Here is a 21164-nt window from a genome sequence, read left to right as displayed (position 1 = left end):
AGTACCAAGCAGTGGTGAGCCTGCGGAGACCCCGGCAGCCTTGTGCGCTGTAGGTGGGAGCATAAGATGGTGCAACTGCTATGCAACACAGTACGGAGGTCCCTCCAAAGAATTAAACATAGAATTACCATATGATCCAGCAGCATGTTTCCAGGTATATATCCAAATATTGAAAACAGGATTTTGTAGAGATCTGCATACCCATGTTTATGGCAGTATCATTTGCAATCGCGACGAGGTAGAAGGAACCCAAACATCCATTGACAGGTGGACGAACAAAATGTGGCAGATGCATGAGTATCATTCAGCCTTAATTTAGGAAGGAAGTTCTGACACACACTCCAGCATGGATGAACCCTGGACGCTGTGCCAAGTGAAAGAAGCCAGCCACAAAAAGGTGTTTCTCTTAAACGTGGTACCTCCTGCAGTCAAGATTCATGGAAACAAAAAGTAGCGTGGAGTCGCCAGGAAGGAGAACGGGACTTACTTTTACAAGAGGGGAAGTTCTGGAGACGCCTACCAGCGGAGGTGGTACAGCAGTGTGACTGTACGTAGTGCTGCTGAACGGCACACTAGAAATGGTTAAGATGGTACATTTCACATTTTGTGTGTTGTACAGTCTTTTTAAATCTAGAAATCAATTCCTTCTCTATGTTTCCTCTATGTTGGGGAGTAGGGGGCGGGGGGAGAAGAGTCTAGAGAAGTAGCGTTCCTTATGAACGCCTGCTGCCACTGCAGAGCCTGAATCCTTCCGAGGCTGGACCTGACGGGTCACCCAGGCATCCAGCACACCTGGGCCCAGTTCCTGGTGCTGACCCGGAGCCCCCACCTGAGCCGCCTGACTGTGTTCCCTCGCGTGTTCAACAGGGAGGACACCTCCTCTTGCGGGGTCGATGCAGCTGTGCACGCAGACATCCAGGCTCTTCACGCAGGGCCTGCAGAGCCCCAGCACCGCTGCAAACGTGGCCAGCCCTCCTCAGCACACTGTCCTCTGTCGTCTCTCTGACCAGACCTTCTTGCCCTCCCTCCTCCTGGGTGAAATATTCCTTTTCTCACTTTGTGGTTGAATCTGAGTCATGAAAACCGGGAGCAGCCTGTGCTGAGAACCTGCTCTGTCCTGGCGCCTCCCCGCTGTCCCTCCGCAGCCCAGGCCGCTTCCAGCACTATGGTTCCAGACCGCCCCCGCCCCACGCACAGCAGCCAGACGACCCTGCGGGCCACCCCTGCCGCCCCGCCCCTACTCCAGGGGCGCTCTCTGCTCCCTCTGGCTCCTCTGTTTGAAGCTGCCTGTTAACACGTCTGTCTCCCCTTGGCCTTCTCACCGGGCAGGCTGTGTCTCGTGTGTCCCTGGGCTCAGCCCGGGGCCTCAGCAGCAGTGCCCTCTCCCGCAGCCGCTGCCTCTGGTCCCCTGCTCGGGCCTGGCAGAAGCGAGGTCCCCACCACCAGCCTCTCTGGTGCCCACTGTTGCTGCATCACTGGCTTTCTCCTGGCGACCTTGGTGACATACCCTGTACCCTGATAAACTCTTCTTACCAGCCCTCCTTGCAAGCAGCCAATGCTTCCTTCCTGTCCACCCCCAGGGCCTGTGATGGAGGGCCGGGTGGTGCAGCAGCAGGAACAGGTTCCTCTACCCTTGCTTTGTCCCCAGATGCCAATGCCGTGACCCCTAAAGACAAATGATGGGAGAGGGGACGCAATTCTGGAAGACAGCTCAGTGACAAGTGGTGGCTGACAGCACCTGGGGCCCGGAAACCTAAGTGCCTGCAGGGAGCCAGCCGACCAGGGCCTTGGACACGAGCCGGGGAGGACAAGGCCGGGGGTGGGGGTGGGGGCAGTCCACGCAGGGAGCAGAGACCCTCATCACCCCTCTCCCCAGCAGGGGGAAGGGTACGTTATGGTCTAGAGAAGCTTGGTAGTGGGGGGACCAGGCACAGCTGAGGGCGTGGTTGAGGGGGTGCCCTGAAGACCAGGAGGGTGGGAAAGGCCACCAACTCGGGGATTCAGTGGTTAGCCAGGCCCCCCGCCAGCCACCACCCCCAACAGCTTCCTATAGGGTGTCTTACTTTTCAACCTGAAAGGCCAGCCAAGGAGTATTGAGACGTTTCAAGGAACCCTCTCAAAGAAACAAAAGAGGAATTTTGGAGAAGGAGCAGCAATACAGGGAAAGATAAAAACTTAAAGAAATTCACAGTAATTACTATCTTCCCAAGGAGGAGAGATGGTATTATGCTGAGAAAGAAACAGTAAGATAATGACATGAGGGAACAAGAAAAAGATCCTGAAGATAAATATGATGATAAAATAGTTTTAAAAATAATAGAAGTACTGGAAGGTAAAGTAGACTACAAAGAGACAAGTGGGAGATTCACCCAGGTTATGCACCATCTGAGCTCTGGAGATGCAGGAAGGAAGGGGAGGGATGAAGGGTCCTGGCATCTGCGATGAGTCTTCAGACGGAGATCTGTGGCACAACGAATGGAAAAAACCCGCACAGAGGGTCCTCACTATGGGACCTCACAGTCCACGGGAGAGAAGACCACCCTAGAAGCCTCCCGAGAGAAGAGCCTGATTCTGTACAAAGGACTGTGGGTCCCAACTGCCCTGGACGGCTCAGCATGAGTTTGGGACATCAGAAGACAAAGAAGAGATGCCTTTAGAGTTCTGAAGGAAATTATTTCTAGAATTCTCATCAGTTCAGTCACTCAGTCATGTCTGACTCTTTGCGACCCTGACTCTTTGCGACCCCAAGGACTGCAGCATGCCAGGCCTCCCTGTCCATCACCAATTCCCGGAGTTTATTCAAACTCATGTCCATTGAGTCGGTAATGCCATCCAACCATCTCATCCTCTGTTCTCACCCTACGTACACTATTAATTGAGGCTGGTAAAGAAGAAGCTTCAATCAAATGAGGGAGTTAACCAAGAGGGGGCCGTGGGACCTAGGGATGGGGCTCTGAGAGAAGCCTGGGGAGCCCAGGGCACCATAGACCCAGGCCGGGGCAGGAGGGACACAGAGCCACAGCCCCAGCGAAGAACAGAGGTGACGGGTGGTCAGGGTGGAAAGGATTCTTATGGTGCTTCCAGAAATCATGAGGCCGAAGGACTGACTGTCAGAAACTTGAGCAAAGCACAAAAAAAGAAGAAGAAAAAAATAGCTGAAACAATTTTTAATTCCAAGAAAAACAAAAAGTTGTCCAAGAAAGGAAATTAATCATAGTACACTCTGTGCTTTATCTGAGAGCAGTGTTTACATACTTGTGATGCTGAACTGAATATGGACTTGACCAAAGTCTGTGATGTGAGCCCTGCTGGAGGAGTGGGGCTGAGTGACAGGCGCATTTAATGCAGACTTACCGAGCATGCGATGTCAACTGCTGCGCCTTCACTGCAGTCCCCCGAGGCGGGTGGCTGACACGACTTCCTGACAGTCCAGGAAACTGAGGCCCAGAGAGGTGACGCAGTTTGCTTAAGGTCACACAGCTGTTAAGTGGCAAAGCCAGGATTTCAACTCCGGCAGCCTGGTTCCAAAGTCTGTCCTTTAAACTAACACTGTGCTCACCTGCTTTGGGGTAGGAAGGCAGACGGTTTAAAATGTCAGGAAGCCACGGTACAACCAACAATATGGAGATATTAATAAACAGCAAATGCAACAGTTGGGAAGCTTAACCGGGTCTCTGCAAGGGAGTGGGAATGGGTAGAGATTTTATTTTTCTTGTAAACTTATTTAACTTCACTTTATGGACACATTGGGCTTCCCTTGTGGCTCAGCTGGTAAAGAACCCACCTGCAATGTGGGAGACCTGGGTTTGATCCCTGGGATGGAAGAGCCCCTGGAGAAGGGAAAGGCTACCCACTCCTGTATTCTGGCCTGGAGAATTCCATGGACTGTATAGTCCGTGGGGTCGCAAAGAGTCGGACACGACTAAATAACTTTAATCAAAGGGAAGGGACCCTAGAGCCCAAGGGCTAAGAGGAGCAGCCCCCTGCCGGCCAGGCCCAGCTGTGTGACCCCAGTCCTCACCGACCTGGGACTCGGCCCTGAAGGACTGGGTGGTTTCCAGTGCCCTTGCGGCTCTTCTCGTTCTGTGGTCACCAGGAGGAGCCAGGAGAGAGCAAGCCGGGCCAAGGGGGGCCGGAGGGGCGGGGTCACCTGGAAACGGGGTGTGAGGGCCTGCTGGGGCCCCGGGGACAGGCTGGTGCGGGCCGGGCTGCGGGCTACCAGGGTTCTGGGGGGTGGTCTGGCAAGGGTGGGAGCGTTCATCTGGGTTCGACCTGGAGCTGCTACTGCAGATTGTGCTGGAAGGCGGGGCTGGCTGGTCCTCCTGCCGCCCCTCCCCACCGCCCCCAACTCCCCGCCCCCCCCGCCTTGGTCCTCCCCAAGTACGCCACCCCCTCCCCGTCCCCTCAGCAGTAGGGTGCCTGTGTCCCCTCTCCCCTGTACCCCGAGTCCAGGTTCTCATTCACACCCTGACTTTCAAACCCGTGCAGCTGCCCCCGACGCCAGCCTGGCCTCCCTGCGCCATCTGGAGCTGAGCTCCGTCAGGTCTCTGCCGTGCACAAGGCAGGTGGCTGAGGCTGCAGGGAGGACGAGTGGGCAGCCGTGTTTGCCCGTGGGCTCTGCCCATCCACCGCAGACACCCTGAAGAGATGGGGCGAGGCCCGGAGCCCTAGACTGGCTCCTGTTTGCTGGGAAGAAAGCCCCGTCCTGCTTGTTCAGTGTGACTTCCCCAAGGGCCTCCCAGCCACATGGCTGGTGGCAGGGCCCACCTGGCACATCGGGACTGAGTCCTGCAGTGTTTGGCAGGTTGGGGGCGAGCGGGTCGGCGAGGTGCCAGCCTCAGAGGAGGGGCCCGGTCACTGAACTTCCCCATTTCTGCGTGAGTCCCTTATGCCCGATCACTTTTGGTCTATTATGTAATGGAGTCGGCCCAGATCCAGGAGCAGGTAAATACGTACCTTCTCACTGCAGCCGAGGCCACTGTGCTGAGTCCCAGGCCGGCATCCTTAACCTCGGGGGCCCTGAAGAAGGAAGGAACACTGAGAGGTGCGGTTAACGTCATGCCCGGGCCAGAATGTAAATGGAGCACTACTGAAACCGGAGCTCCCTGTGGTACCAACGACAGGTGATTATTATATACAGGTGTACATACACATACATGCATGTGCCGTGTATACACCCCTGTAGATGTATGTGCAAATAAGCACAGCACATACATATCTCCGTCTATATGTGTGTGTGTATGTCTGCTTATCATTATTTGTTTTTCTGTAATATTTGTGTCAAGTCCTTTTATTGAAAACTAACTTCAGGAAACTGCAGCCCTACGCGGCCTGAGCCCCAAACATCCTGTCTCCTCCCAAAGTCTGGTCTCAAAGCTGGCCCTGCCTCCCGGACCCTGTCCGTGAAGGGCGGCCGCTGGGGAGCGGGGCCGGCTGCACCCACCCGTGACCTGTCCGCCGTCCTCTCTGCCTGCAGCTCTGGCCGCCTGGCCCCCGTGTTCGTGTACGGGACGCTGAAGACGGGCCAGCCCAACCACCGGGTCCTGCTGGACGGTGCCCATGGGCGCGCGGCCTTCCGGGGCCGGGCCCGCACGCTGGAGCCCTACCCGCTGGTGATCGCGGGTGAGCACAACATCCCGCGGCTGCTGAACCTGCCGGGCCGCGGACACCACGTGTTCGGTGAGGTCTACGAGGTGGACGAACAGATGCTGCGCTTCCTGGACGAGTTCGAGAGCTGCCCCGACATGTACCAGCGCACCCGCCTGCACGTGGCCCTGGAGGGCGTACGCGCGCCCCTGGAGTGCTTCGTCTACACCACGGCTACCTACCCGCCAGAGTGGGTCCACCTGCCGTATCTCGACGATTACGACTCGCAGGGGAAGCACGGGCTCCGCTACAACCCGCGGGAAAACAGATGAGCCCAGCGGGCGAGGGAGGCCAGGGACCAGCCCAGAAGGGCCACGCTCGCTGAACGAGGGCGCGATAACACCCCTGGAAACCGGTACTTGAAACAAACACTCGATCTGTCGGGGGTGGGCGGGGGAGAACACCTCTTTTTCAGTGGCAGCCGATTTCCCAAATAATTTGGAGGTACTGATAACAAGGCTGTTCCTGAAATCTGTCTCACTATGCTGCTTTCTTGCTTGCTGCTTAAAGAGCATCTTGGGTTTGAATGTACTGGATGAGAAAAACTCAGGACTTTAATTCCCCTAAATGACATTTGAAAACTCATGTTATCATGCTTTTCCGATTATGCTGGGTTTTTCTTTTTCCTTGCTCTGCTTTGCTTTAATCTGAAGATAACATTTAAAATGAGTATCAAGCCTGTGTGACTGCTAGATTTTAACAGCCCTGCTGTATTCATCCTGACCTGTAGCACTGAGAAAAGAAAAAATTTTAAGCTGATTTAAGACATCTCAATGTAATAAAAGAACCTCAAGAAACACATGCTGTATTTTAGAGTTCTTTTCAATATATATGACACCATTCTTTATAATTTTTTAGATCAAGCTTATACAGAGATGATTAAAGATCATATCAAGTGAGAAATTGAATATAAAAGTATTGGTGCTACTGCTGGCCCTCTCTCTGAGTCTGTCTGGTAGTCTAGCAGACTACCTCCTGTTCTAGCAAAATAACAAGCACGCACTGGCTGGCAGGGCAGCTGAACAGCCCGATTTCAGAGAGGCTCACTGGAGCCCTGCCCCAGAAGGGAGAGGGGGACGAGCTTTTCAGAGAAGAAGCAACGCATTAGTAATTTGTTCTTCAGGCCTGACAAAAAGCTTGGCTTCCAAATACAAACAGCACTTAAAATAATTTTAGCACAGCACGAAGTACCAATTACTACCCACCTCCATCTGATACTCTGTCAGGGTGGCCTCAAGGCCGTGCACGACTCTGCCTCTGCTCACTCACCAGCAAGTAGGAAGTGCATCCTGAGAATTCCAGACCCTGATGAAGGTGCAGCTGCTGGTCTGGGTAGCCTCGTTCTCCGTCGGGAGAGCTTGCTCACGCGTCGACTTAATAGTAGACTGAGATGGCTTACTGCATCTGCTTCAGAAGCATGACTGTTATTTTTAACCCTTTTTTCGTAATTGGAAACTCGCTTCACAAAAACACAACAAAGGCGAGGATGGGAATCTGTTGCTGGGTTCTGCAGCCCCACCACCACCACTGGGCCCTGGGAACCCTGACTGGCGCCCATGCTGGTGCCCTGGGAGGGCTGGGGGGTCACACCTGCAGGCTCAGGGGACCCACACTCACTGGCAGACCACCATGAATGCTGTCTGGGCTTCCGGAGATCATGACCAGCCAACCACAAGCGGGGCTCGGGGCCTCAAGATCATGACCAGCCAACCACAAGCGGGGCTCAGGGCCTCAAGATCATGACCAGCCAACCACAAGCGGGGCTCAGGGCCTCAAGCAGGATGAAGCAGGTAATGAGATTACAAGGTGGCAAACGCTCATTTAATGAAACTGAAGGCAAAGAACTGGGATTTATATACATTTTTAAAAAGCATCCTGATGAAATGCTGGTATTTCAAAGCGCACTGGCACAGCCCATAGCCTCTTCTGTACACTGTCTTCATGCAAAAAAAGGGCAAACTAGTATTAGACAGGTGCTGTTTTATTGATTTCATTTGGGCACTAGGAAATCTCACAGCAGAAGTACAAATCATATGTACCAGTATTTATATCAATAAAAATTTCCATTGCTGATTTTTTTGGCAGAACGTTGGTTTTGACTATATGTAGAGTAAATATGACCATGTAAAATCTGCCGCACAGGGGTGTTCCTGCCGAACGCCTGAATAAATTGAGTGTGAAAGAATAATAATACAAATGGCTAATTAAATTGGGTGATGACTGAAAGGCTATAAATACTTCATTCCAGTTCCACGAGCAGGTCTCCTTCTCCAACTGTGTCTCCAGCTTTACAATGTACCGATTTCACCTTGAATTTAAAAAAGAAAAAAAAAGAAGAGGGAAGATAAAGAATTACTAAGCAAACCAGGAAGAAGCAGTCTTGTCCGGTTCTGGAAGGGAAGGTGCAGCCGGGCAGGCGCTGGAGTGCAGGCAGGAGGCTGGCGGTGGGGGCCCGTCGAGGGGACCTCACTGAGGGCGTCCTCGTGTGGTGGGGCTGGCCCTCGCCCCTCCTTATCCTTTCGGCTCCTAGAAGCCGCTGCTCCCCGTGTTGCTGCGGTCCTCTGCACCCGGTGCCCCAGGGTCGAGACCGGCGGGACGACGCTGGGTGAGTCTCCGCCCCCACCTCCGGTCTCTCACAGGTTCAGGTTTGGAGAAATGCTCCCTCACGGTTAATGGTAGGAAAAAAGAAAACCAAAACCAAACCCCACACACAATTATCCAAGAGTCAGAACGGGTATTAATCAACAGCAGAAGCGCCCGGGCCTGATCCGAAGCGTCCTGTGAAGGGAAATGAAGTTCTCAGAACGGGGGCCAAACCCTATGGCTTCCACGACATCACCTCCGTGCCCCGATTTCTCCTGATTTCAGTCAGCTTTTGCTTTCCCAAATTTGTGTTCACAGTTAAAACTAGAGACAGCCCACTTGACTTGGCGGTTCTTGCCTGGACGTGAGAATGAATTAGGTTAGAAGTAGGCATGAGGTTAGAAGTCACTGGCCATCTGGGCAAGTGGCAAAATGGCCAGAGCTGTGGGTTGGGTGCCCTGGCCTTCCGTGGCGAGAGTGGCCTTCATCCCGAGTTCCAGCCTGGGCCTCTCGGGAAGAAGAGAACCTATGTAGCGACACTTGGAAGGCCTCGTTCCATGGGGCTATTTGCACTGAAGTGGCTGCTTTTTTTCAATAACCTCAGATATGCAGGTGACACCACCCTTATGGCAGAAAGCAAAGAACTAAAGAGCCTCTTGATGAAAGAAGAGACTGAAAAAACTGCCTTAAAGCTCAACATTCAGAAAACTAAGATCATGGCATCCAGTCCCATCACTTCATGGGAAATAGATGTGGAAACAGTGGAAACGGTGACAGACTTTATTTTCTTGGGCTCCAAAATCATGGCAGATCATGACTGCAGCTATGAAATTAAAAGACACTTGCTCTTTGGAAGAAAAGCTCTGACCAACCTAAACAGCTTATTAAAAAGCAGACACATTACTTTGCCAACAAAGGTCCGTCTAGTCAAGGCTATGGTTTTTCCAGTAGTCATGTATGGATGTGAGAGTTGGACTGTAAAGAAAGCTGAGAGCCGAACAATTGATGCTTTTGAACTGTGGTGTTGGAGAAGACTCTTGAGAGTCCCTTGGACTGCAAGGAGATCCAACCAGTCCATTCTGAAGGAGATCAGTCCTGGGTGTTCATTGGAAGGCCTGATGCTGAAGCTGAAACTGCAGTACTTTGGCCACCTCACGTGAAGAGCTGACTCATTTGAAAAGACCCTGATGCTGGCAGGGATTGAGGGCAGGAGGAGAAGGGGATGACAGAGGATGAGATGGTTGGATGGCACCACCGACTCAATGGACATGAGTTTGAGCAAGCTCCAGGAGTTGGTGATGGACAGGGAGGCCTGGCGTGCTGCAGTCCATGGGGTCACAAAGAGTCGGACATGAGTGAACGACTAAACTGAACTGGCTGCTTTCTAAGGTCTGGAGCCTCTGGTGTTTTGACGGGCGGTGTCCATCATAATGCTGTGACTCCAGAGTAGAGGGCCTGCTTCCACTGTGAACCGGGCCCCGGGAGGAAAACTGGCCTCTCAGAGCAAGAACCACCAGCCCCATGCAGGCTCGGGCCCGCTCCTCCGCCCTGGGGGGCAGGACTGAGCGGACAGGGCAGGGCTAACGTGCAGGTTTATCTAGAGCCCCTCAGCACCCTGACGGCAGCTGGGACTCCCTGTGAGACTCTGGGCCCTGAAGACATCAACCACGTGCACGGACAGGCTCCTGGCTCCCTGAGGGAGCTAAGGCCACATTCATTTTAGGATCAGATCCCCAGCCTGGCACACTAGCCCTTGGCATGCATCAGACACATATTCTGGGTCCCCCAAATGAGGTCAGGTTCTCATCACGAAGGGAAATCTCGTGACAACAATGCAGCGTAAATGTGAACTAATCCCAAGGAACGCACGAAACAATTTTTACAGGAGCACAAACCAACACGTTCTCGTTCACTTCTTAGAAAGGAATCAGGTATGGCAAGCAGGATTCCCCTGGAGCTCAGATCGCACCAGTCTCTTCTCCCTAAACTGGGAGGAGACTGGGAGCGGTTGTCCGAGGCCCCCTCCAGCTGGGCCCGGCGCCAGGCCTCTGTCCTCCTGGCTGGGGTGGGACTGGGCGTCCCCCTTGGCCTGGTCCCTGAACACGGGTTTCACTTGCTCTGCGGGAGGCAGACAGAGGCCGTGTCTGACGCCAACTCCACGGGCAGCCGACTGCACCTCTCTGCCAGGACACCCACTGTGCCCGAGGCTCCAGCGCCCTTTCTGGGAGTGACCACAGCGCAGAACACGGCCAGTCTACACTGCTGTCCCCACACACAAGCCACGCCTCGCTCCACTGTGCGGTGCTTCCAAAGCAAAACACCCTTCAGGAAAGCATCATTCTGCTACAAACGGTGCCTTTCAAGTCAGGAAGAATGATGAAGTTATGCTTAAAAGGACTTTTCTATCTTCTTCGACAGAAAGTACATTTAAGAAGTTTTACTTTTCACAAATCTCAGTAATACATGTCTCTCCTTTGCTCCCCCTCCCTGAATCATGAAGTCCCACGTGTGTATGTGGCCTTTCGGCTCCTCTTGATCTAAAACTGAATTGTTCTCTTTGTGGGGAAATTATCTGGAAGAGTTGCATTAATTTCTGCAGTCTCTCAAAACCATCTCCTGCTGGGTCACCTACGTCTCAGATAACTCACTGCCTCTAAGACAGACGTAAACATTAAAAATTAAAGACCCCTTAATTTGAAAGACATTAAGGTGAAGAACAACTGTTCTTCAACCCACCCCCTCCCGCACCGGGAGTCGCACAGACTCTCCCAGGCCCGACGTCTAGGACTCCAAGGTGGAGGCTCCGCTTGCCGTCAAGGTGCGGCCCTTGGGGACGTACCTTGCCAGTCTTCCCGGCCGTCATACTGTTCTGCATCTTCATGGCTTCAATCACACAGATTTCCTGACCTTCTGCTACCTGGAAAACGCACAAAGAGTGGGCAGGCATGTGAAAAGCATTCGAATTTCGCAACAGCGTTCAAGAGGGAGGCTGTTGAGAGAGTCTTCGTCAAAGCTCTGAAATACAGTCTCAACGGCAGCAAGAATCTCTTAGTACTTGGGAATTCCCTGGCGGTCCAGGGGTTACCACTCTGCGCTTTCACTGCCAAGGGCCCTGGGTTCCATCCCTGGTCAGGGAACTAAGATCCCACAAGCCATGCAGCCAAAAAAACAAACAAAAGTAGCCTCTGATACTTTATATTCCAAGCACATCTTTGGGGGACCGCAGACAAAGGCCCTTCCCTTGTTAAGTTGTCATCTGAAAACCATCCCTGACAACTGGAGGTTTTGGATGCTGCTGGTGGGGCCTTCCCCGGGGAACCTCTGAATCAACTTCTGCCAAAGAGATGTGGCAGAAACAGAATGTCTTCCGCTTAATCTAAGTGTCCAGAATTAGCACATCTCTACTGACAGAAAGACCTGTGGTTTCCAGTGGTGGGGAGGAGAGTGCATGCGGATGGGTACAGGGTTCTTCTGGGGGTGACAAAGCGTTCTAAGGTTGACTATGGTGACGGCCGCACGATTCTGTGAAGAGACCAAACGACTGAGGTGCACACCTTACCGGGTGATTGCACTGTATGTGAACTTCGTCCTGGTAAAGCTGTTATCAAAAGGCAGGCTTTCTGTCTGGAGCCCTGGGAACCAGAGCCAAGCATCCAGGTCACAGGGACACCGTCCCAGCCTTTGCAAGACAAGCAGGTGGCTCCCGGGAGGGAGTCACTCCTCCAGGGAATGACCCCTAGCGCCCTGTCCCCTCCTTGCAAGGGGCACTGACTGTTGTTTGCCAGTGGGTGTGGGGGAAATCCAGGCAGGGCTGCCATATAAACCCCTGGGGCTCAACCTGGCCCTCCCACCCAGGCCTCAGGGTGAACAAGGGCCCTTCTGGGTCTTCTTTCTCTTGACGGGACAGTACCAGGAGCCAGGCTACATTCTCCTCCTCTCTTTGTGGAAAGAGCCCGCCGTCTTCAAAATGAGAGAGCTGAACCTTCCGGGGCACCCGGCTCTCTGGGGGGCTGCTGGATGCCGGCGCCCATCCTGCGCGGCAGAAATGCCTGAGAATGTTCCTTCCCCGAAATCCCCTGACGATCTCCGAGCCCCCGCGGCCCTCCCCCCCGCCACCCCACCCCCGAGCCCGCGCGGCCCCCCGCGCGGCACAGGCTGTCTCGCTGGCACCAGCGCCGCCTGAGCCCGCGTGCTCCTCTCCTCTGCCGGTCGGGCGGCGGGCTGCTGCTTCCTGGCACGGGAAATGTGGGAGGAGAGGGGATGCCAAGCTTGGTGGCTGGCACGGAGGCTGGAAAGCCGGGCGGACACGCGGTGCCCGCGGCCCTCCGTGACCCACCAGCGCCTGTCTTCCAGAGAGCCGAGAGCCGACTGCGGGGTCCGTCCTCACCACGTGGGGGGTGTCAGAACGGCCAGCCCGAGAGGCGACACCTCAGAGCCTTTTTCTCTCTTTTCAGGGACAGGAGGAACCCGGCGAGATGGGAGGAGCCCCGCTCGCACGCCCAGCGGGCCCAGACCACGGCTCTCAGAGGCAGCGCGTCCAGGGCTGGCCGCACACGGCAGCATTCCCATCCAGGACGCGCGTTCCGGCCTCAGGGCCTGCGGAACTTTCTGGAAAGTGGATCTGAAATTAGGCAATGGAAGTTCCGTCTAAAAAATTGTGATGGGTTCTCCACCTCCGGGCTCCGGGAGCTCCTTCCTCACAGAGGGAGCCGCGGGCGCTTGCATGGCACCCTCGCCCAGCTGAGCTTCCTCGCTGGTGTCTGAGTGCCCAGAGCCCGCCTCTCTGTCCTCAGCCCCACGGGCATCTCTCGGCGGGCACCAGCGTGCCCCTTCGGCAGCTGCTTGGCACTGCCGGCCAGACAGAGCCCCTCACCGCTGCTCTACGGGATCTTCCAGAAAGTGAACTCGCGGTTAATGTGACTGTGAAAAAGACACGAATGAACCTGGGAGATTTCCGGTGGTCACCCAGGGGGCGGAGCCCAGACTGCCCACGACGATGCCCAGAAGAAACGCGTAGAAGGGCGGGGCGAGGACCGGCCACAGCCCCAGTCCAGCTCAAGCCGGCTACACTGGAGGTGCAAGCAGAGCCTTGGAGCCTGGCGGCAGTGGAGATGGCCAGAAGCTTCTGGGACTCCAGTGACCTGCCGGTCCCAGCAGCTCTGTGTGCCAGCAGCCAAGGAGGGGACGTACAGGCAGCTGCGAGGGGTGGGTCCCCAATCACACACCAGAAAAACACAACCTCTGATCCAGCAGAGATGCTCGGGAGAGGTGGGCAGGTCCCCTAGCGAGAACCACGCCTTCTCCCAGGTTGTGTCTCTCGATCGAGTATGAAAAAGAAACCAATGAACCTGGGAGGTTTCCAATGGTCACCCAGGGGGCAGAGACCAGACTGACAAGGACGCCCAGAAGAGTTGCTTAGAAGGGCTTCAGAGAAAGTGCCCGCGGATCGGAGTGCCGCCCTGCCTCGGGGCCCTCCAGACTCCCTCTTTCTTCTCATCCTGTCTGCGCTCCCTCCTTCTTCCCACACCTCTGCTGGTCTCGACTTGTGTCATCTGGTGGAACTTTAATTCATGTCTCCTTCTGCGCTCACTCATTCACGCACAACAATCTGCTCTGTGGTTTGCTTTCTGCTCCTTGGTCCCTAAAAGAGGGAAAAAACTCTGGGATAAGTTGTTCCCTGATGCTCCACCAAACAGTGAGACGCGGTGCAGTCAGCAGAATCGTGTTATGCACGCACGCACGCACGGCACGCAACCGTCTAGACGCCCGTGAACCTGACCTAAATTCACGCTATTTCATCTCTCACCACTCTGAGGCAGGGAAGCGAACACAGTACAGGCCGGACGTCAAAGAACAGACCGGGGCTGGGACTGTGGCTACTCCCCCGACCTGCGGGGCCCACGGGGTCCAGCACCAACAATCACCCGGGCGGCAGGACACAGGCCTCAACAATCTGGAAGCTTCCTTGTCCAGGGTGTCCTTTCCTTGTCCAGGGGTGCCTTCCTTGTGCCTTCCTTGTCCAGGGGTGCCTTTCCCCCTCCCCTGCCCGACCTCCAGGAGCAATGGAACACCGCCCACATCTCCCCCATGTGCTCGGAAAGCCGGCTTTAAGCTGGCTGAGCAGAGAGGGCGCTCGACGGCCGAGTCTCCACCGACAGCGCGCACGCGGGGCCAGGGCCACCGCGGGGTTTGCGGGCGCACACTTCCCCGACACGCCGGTGGATCATCTGATAACAGACTTAGTGATTGTGACAGGACGTCTCCAATGTCGGGCTTACAAAATGGTCACAAGCCTCATGCAAGTCTTTTTGATAAACCTACTCGGCCTGATGTACTTGGCCGCTCCCTGTCTAATTGGTGTAAAGTTTGGAGGTCTGAATCCCGTATCTTTCATCCGGCTTATTGCGTCCTCTCCTTTGACACGGGGTCAGGGTTCACATTCGCATCCGATTATCGGAGCGCACTCATTAGGCGGGAGCCTGCCTTGCTCCGAAATGAGTAAGCCGCGGAGAAACCTCGGCCCATTTACTCGGCAGATTTTAGCATGTTTGGGAGGCCTGAATGTCACCCAGCACGGCTCTGGGCTGAAGAGCTTCAGACATCTCCAGCTGATGATTAATTGTGAGTGATGGGAAATAAAATCCAGTAAAGCCAGCTGCTTGCCATGGTCGGCAAAATGACTCTAATGGATATAGGCTGCCAATTTTCCAGTTTTACTGGCAAGTCTTCCAAGTGTAATTAAGGGAAGTTATAAATGATATGGAAATCTATCAAGTTCCATTTATTTTCAGAGGACTCTTTCCCCAGAGACTTTTATCTTCAAGCTTATAGTCGGCTTTGTTGTGCTAATGATTTAAACCACTTCTTATTTCTGATTAAAGCCCCCAATATCCTTCCACCGGGTTTGCTTTACTCCTTCCCCAGAGACAAAAGACACAGAACCTTCTCCAGCACGTGTCCCTCTGGGACACTGCTCTGGCCTGAACGCATTTGGCAACTTGTATCGTTCCAACTGCAAAGACAAGGAGAAAGCTCCAAGAAGGGGCAGCGGGAGAAAGAGAGGAGAAACAGGGGAGAAAGGGCTCCTCCAACCTAAAAGGAAGCTCCCTCCCGCAACCCCAAGTCCAGACTTGAAAGCTGCGCTCAGGACCAGACATTCATCAGAAGGTGCTGTAGCTCACTAATGTTATTTGATTTGGAATAAAAGCATGAAAATGATGGCAAAGGCCTAAAATTGGAGATGTGAAGGATGACTGCACAGTATTCCATTTCTCAATTTCATCCTTCAGAGCCACAAAATGGGGGTGACACAGTGACGGGATGAAATTTACAGTAACAGCTGTGGTCTTTCCACACAAGGGAGGCCCTTCTAATGGGCTGAGGTCTGTTTTGAACAGACGGGGAGTAACAAAACAAGGCTTCCTATTAAGAGTGTGCAGTCATATTTCTGATGAAGAAAAGGACGGTGGGAGTCGGATTTCCTTTAAGACAGTCCCTACCCTCTTCTGTCGTCCACAACCAGGGCTGTTTTAAGGCGTTATCCTGGAAATAGAGGAAAGAGGCCACAAATGGCGTGGAGGGCTCCCCCCACCCCCCACAGGCCTGCTCTCTAGCATCTCTAGGATGCATGGGGAACTGCGCCAGTGGCATATGGCTTTCTACTGCGCTGAACATTCAGACAAAAGACAGGTTCATCAGTCATTGGAGTATCTGGATAAAAAATTAGCTCCTGATGGATGGTATTTTGAGCTTACCTGCTGCTAGTACATTACCAGAGAAACACAGGTTTTGAAACCCACATGACATTAGAAACTGCAGACCATGAAATACGACACGTGCAGGAGCACATAATGTACGCCAAATTATACAAAATAATAAATAAGCTGTTTAAGCCCTCTGCCTAAAACTGGGCCCACTGCAAGGAACCCTGGGTCACTTCTACGCAGGCCAATTAATGCACAGCATCTGCTGTATAGAAGCAGGGCACGAAGCACTTCCGAATGATTTCAGCAATTAAAAGAAAAGTGTTTCCTGCCTGTTCAGACAGCAACTGTTTCAATGCAAGAGTGAGCACCAAATCACTGCATGCAGCTGAAAAATTAAATCCCTTTTTTTGGAGGGGGTTGGGGGGGAGAGAAGGGTGGGTGGGAAGAAGAATTTTTATGGAAAAGGGAGCCTTCTTTTGTTGTCCTACGTTCTGTGTTTCTCTGCCAGATTAGACAGAAGGCTCGGAGGGCTCACCGGCCCGCCCTGGGCTCCCCTTCTGCTGTGCTGGGCCACCCGAAAGCGGGGATCAGTGTCAACCCTGTGCCGACTCCACAAAAGTGAAAATCCTTCAATTATGGTTTTAAAGGCTGTGCGACTGAGAACACAGGTGCCTGAATGCGGTGCATTTTGAGGCCCTTAGATCTGAAGACAGACGCAGTTAACAGCTACAAGCAAAAAGCATCTCAGATTTGGTTAAAAGGCAATGCGAGGATCTGATTATAATAACTTCCTCTTTCTGAGCTGCTAAGATAGGCTGGGTAATATCCCCTGATATTTCCTGAAGAAGAGACGTGCATTCACATCCCAAGATCTTCATGTGAAGAGGGTGGGAGAAGAGACCCCGGGAGACCGGGCAGTGTTTAAACAGTGATGGAAGGAACCATCATCGGATTACAAAGAAAGAGCGGGCAGGCGATGGAAACGATGCCAAAGCCCTTATCTGTAGCGTGAGGCCTGCTTTACTGGGTCTGGGCACCCAAGACTCCCTCAGGAGGCTGCTGCGGGGAGAGGCACTGGCCCAGCCTGGCACTCCTGGGGCCCCAGGTGCCCCCTCACCCTCCCACCCGAGGCTGCCATCCTGACCTGGACGTGAGCTGGGCATCAAAGTGGGGGGCTGAGAGTCTGGGGCAAGAATACAGAGAGGCGGCCAGTACAAAACACATCCAGCTTTTCAGGAAATTCCTTAAAATGAAGAGAATTACTACTTCCCACCACCCCAAAGTGAACTCAAAACTGGAGTCAGAACCTCTAAGTTACAAAGAGAACCAGTTAAAACTGATGTCACTGATGGTACCTTTAACAAATCACTCTGAATTCTCAATCTATGTGAAGTATGTTGCTTTAAAGGACTCTGTGAGACAATGACCTTTTAAAATTTATTATTGTTACTACTATTTTTAGCAAAATGGCAAGAGAAGATATTTGGAATCTCCTTAAGATTGGGAACTGTCATCTTCAAAAATGTTTAAAACAAAGAAAACATGTTGCCTCACCCCAAGGAGATCATCCCTTGAAAAATAAAATCAGACGCCAACCTGCAGACATGCCTATAATATCTGATTGGTCCACAGAAATACTTCATTTTATATTGATCCTTGTCAAGTTAAAACTGTAAAAACTCCCCAACTGTTACCACCAACAAAAACTCATCATTAACAGTCAAAAATAAATGTCATCTGGAGAAGACAGAAAGGCCAAATTCAGGATGGCCATTCCTCTGAAGAAGGCAGGGCAGGAATTCTGCTGGGCAGAGGCCACAGGGCACGTTCTCCGTATCGGCCATTTTTTGTTAAATAAGTAAAATCTGAAGGAAAATACGGTGAAGGTGAGCAGAGAGCATATGAGTGCGTGCATTATTATACTCTGCAACGTTCTCTATGTCTGTAGTATTTCATAATTTAAGGTTTAAAAATGTTCCAGAATGAACGCACGAAGCTATACCTGCCTTGGAATACAGCCAGGTGTGGGCCAAACACTGGCAGTTTACCCAATACACTGAATAACCACCGCTATGTAAACGTGGAAACAACGATGGCAATTATTTCAGGATTGGAAATCCCAGAAACTGGAGACTCTATCCAACATCCAGGCCTGGTCCTCCGCCAGAGAGATGTAGCTCTCAGCACTGGGCTGCGTGAGGACGAAGTCACCCCCACCCAGCCCTTCTCCTGTGGGAGACCTGCAGGCAGAGGCGGCCTCACAGACGAAGAGGAAGGTCTCCTGGCAGGTTCATTCGAGACTTCCTTCAGTCTGCAGTAAGCGCAGTCACAGGTGGTTCAAGGACGCAGGGCAGCTCTGAGCGCCATGCGCATGCGTGTCTCCAGGGCAGTGGCCGTCCCCACCCACCCCCGCCCCCCAGAGGAGCACGTGCTCGGAGGAGTCAACCAGCGTGAGTCCTGGGGGATGCGCCTACTACTGATTCCACACTTTATGTTCTCCTTGTGCACTTTATAGAATATACCTTTTTTTTTTTTTTTGGCCCAAGATAATTGTTCATGAGAGCGGCAATCTCCAACAGCTAAGTACCCTCCTGCTAACAGTCAGTTTCGTTCCAAAGTGGATCTTCCTCATCTCAGCCCCAATGAACCACTCCAAACTCTTGTCTTGCCAATACTGAACAGGCTAAGTGGTTAAAAAAAGCAGCAACAGGTACTTAATACCGATCTATGATTTTACCTGGTCTGACAAACTAGTAACTTATAAAATAATAATTAAGAAAGACGGAAATGTAAATGGGTATACAGCCTGCTTCTGGTTCATATCTCACAGTTTGTGATGTATTAGACGGGTATTCTTTTTTTTTCTTGTAATTTCCCATTTTATTTACGTATAACTGCATACATTACTGTATAAATTTAAGGTATACAGCAAAATGAGTTGAAGTTCATATATCATGAAACAACTACCACAATAAGTTAATATCCATCAAACTAGATGAGCATTTCTGATGCAAATCTGAGATGACTGTAGAATCTAAACAGAACTAGAAAGAATCTTACTTAAATGCAATATTAAAATATCCCCGTGGGTTGCCTCATTTTTATTTTTTCTGATATCAAAATCAAAATGAAAATTGTACCACAAATTCAGCAGCACTAAGTCTAATGCTGGGGGAGAAAATGTATTCAGCATCATTCTGAAAGAATATGTATTTTTAATATTTTTGTTCAAGAAATCATAAAGACAGTAGTTTAAAAACTTAAAACAAGTTATCTTTTAAATGTCAGCTTTGATTATAGAAGTGCCCCTGGTTTATGATATTGTTAAATGTATAGAAAAGTAGGTATTTTTCAAAATGAAAAATCAGTTATTTTAAGATTGTTTTCAGAAGGAAGATGAAAAAGGCACATAGGAAAGGCATATAAAAGTCACTCTGGCAACTGTTTTCTGAATTAAATGTGTGATTCTAGCTGTACCCAATCCACCCTGACTTCATGCTTATATGCATTCTACCACTTATGAACTAGCATTCCCTCCCAACATATTCAAAAAGGTTATTACACAATCATTTAAAAACTGATTTCCTACCACATTTAATGTCAAACAGCATGTAATACACACTGAAAAAGTACTAGCGACTTTTGCTGTGTGAACTTAAAATGAGCACTGAAGAGTAAAACCCAGCCTCTGTGCTGGGGATGTGGGGTGGGGGGGTGGGCAGGGCGAGTCCTCTCCCCACTGAGCTCTCTGACCACCTCTAAACGGCCCGACCAGCTCTAAAGGGCCACCTTGGGTCATTTTGTCCTGAGGCCCTTATGCTCTTTTAAAACTCTTTACTTTGCAGAACAGATTTGCCCTTTATTACCTATGTGACACGCTACAGTACCAGGCCCACCATTCCAAGACGCATCAGATTTTACTTAAACTAAATATAAAAATTACAGATAGCTGGCATTTAAACTATACGAAATAACATTACAAAAAAAAGCAGAATACAGGTAGGCCCTTCCTTGTTCTCAGTGTTTTCGGATGACTAATTCCACTATCTTTCTACTGATAAGAGGGGAACCCCAGCCAAGCTATTCTTACTGCCAAGAACAAGACAACGTGCCCTGCCGTGTCCTCAGGTATGGGCCGTGCCTTTGGCCCAAGAAAAGTTCCTTGTGTTCTCATTACGCAAGGAAGGCAGCATTAATTGTAGAAGCTGTTAGGAGAGCAGGCAACTAAACGTCTCACCCCCTGCATCTGGTTCGGGTCTTAGCAGTCTGAGACATTTTTTACAAATAATAACTCACGGGAGAATACTGCATTATCGAAATACAATGATACAGGATATGAAAGGAAGTCCTGCAAGGGCCAAAAGCGGCATCGGAAGCTGGAGAGAGAAAGTAAACACCGCCTGCCCTCCACGAGCAGCCTGGGCACACAGGTGCACACCGACAAGCACGGTGCCCGGGCAATTCTGTGGGCCTCCCCTGAAAGCCCGTCACGTGCCCTGTCTTTAAAGAAATCCTTAAAACAGAGGCCCCAGTTCCTTCTCAAGGCAAACCACTCTTGAATACCCACATTTAATTATCGGTGGTGGTCTCCGATGTCTGCTGCTGCTGCTAAGCTGCTAAGTCGCTTCAGCCGTGTCCGACTCTGTGTGACCCCATAGACAGCAGCCCAACAGGCTCCCCTGTCCGTGGGATTCTCCAGACAAGAACACTGGAGTGGGCTGCCATTTCCTTCTCCAATGCATGAAAGTGAAGTCGCTCAGTCATGTCCGACTCTTCTCGATCCCATGGACTGCAGCCCAACAGGCTCCTCCACCCATGGGATTTTCCAGGCAAGAGTACTGGAGTGGGGTGCCATTGCCTGCTCCGTCCGATGTCTGAGCTCCCCCCAAATGAACCAAGACCTAATACCACACTGTCCCATTTTACTAAAATGCTGTGCTTTCCCACATTAAATTATGAACCAGGAAACTGAGAGTATGAAGGCCAAACCCTTGTGGTCTCTGGAGCAGCTAGGCCAGGAGGAAGCTCTTGATGTAAAGGAGAAGGCTGCGGGCTCCCCGTCCTCCAGGGAGGGCACCGCCAGCCTGAATCCCACCCCCACCCCCATCTCCCAGCAGGAGCAGCCTCCCCATCCTCTTCCCTCCTCTAAGGCCCTGATTCAGGTGTTAGAAAAGCAAGGATTTCAGTTAAATACTGACTGTTTTTTCCTGAGTGCAAATGTGGTTTTAT

The 21164-nt window shown here is 51.9% G+C and overlaps 2 protein-coding genes across 11 annotated transcripts in view; one reads left to right on the top strand and one right to left on the bottom strand.

Annotated features, from left to right (window-relative positions):
* GGACT (gamma-glutamylamine cyclotransferase) overlaps nt 1-6445 on the top strand; it is a 49446-nt gene extending 43001 nt beyond the window's left edge. For all 6 annotated transcript variants that reach the window (XM_061435314.1, XM_061435317.1, XM_061435313.1 and 3 more), the window contains 2 exons: nt 4970-5123; nt 5477-6445. In XM_061435314.1, coding sequence (XP_061291298.1) covers nt 5059-5123; nt 5477-5918 — 507 coding nt within the window. In that variant the 5' untranslated portion in view covers nt 4970-5058 and the 3' untranslated portion in view covers nt 5919-6445. The remainder of the gene's footprint in view (nt 1-4969; nt 5124-5476) is intronic.
* A 1164-nt stretch (nt 6446-7609) lies between these two features.
* The window catches only part of PCCA (propionyl-CoA carboxylase subunit alpha), a 417781-nt gene continuing 404226 nt past the window's right edge, over nt 7610-21164 (bottom strand). For all 5 annotated transcript variants that reach the window (XM_061435312.1, XM_061435309.1, XM_061435310.1 and 2 more), the window contains 2 exons: nt 11069-11146; nt 7610-7954 (listed from right to left, as the gene is read on the bottom strand). In XM_061435312.1, the coding sequence (XP_061291296.1) occupies nt 7886-7954; nt 11069-11146 (147 nt within the window). In that variant the 3' untranslated portion in view covers nt 7610-7885. The remainder of the gene's footprint in view (nt 7955-11068; nt 11147-21164) is intronic.

Source organism: Bos javanicus, chromosome 12, assembly GCF_032452875.1.
Source record: "Bos javanicus breed banteng chromosome 12, ARS-OSU_banteng_1.0, whole genome shotgun sequence".
Taxonomy (NCBI): domain Eukaryota; kingdom Metazoa; phylum Chordata; class Mammalia; order Artiodactyla; family Bovidae; genus Bos; species Bos javanicus.
The sequence above is the reverse complement of the archived record's forward strand: the minus strand, read 5'-3'. Positions and strand labels throughout refer to the sequence as shown.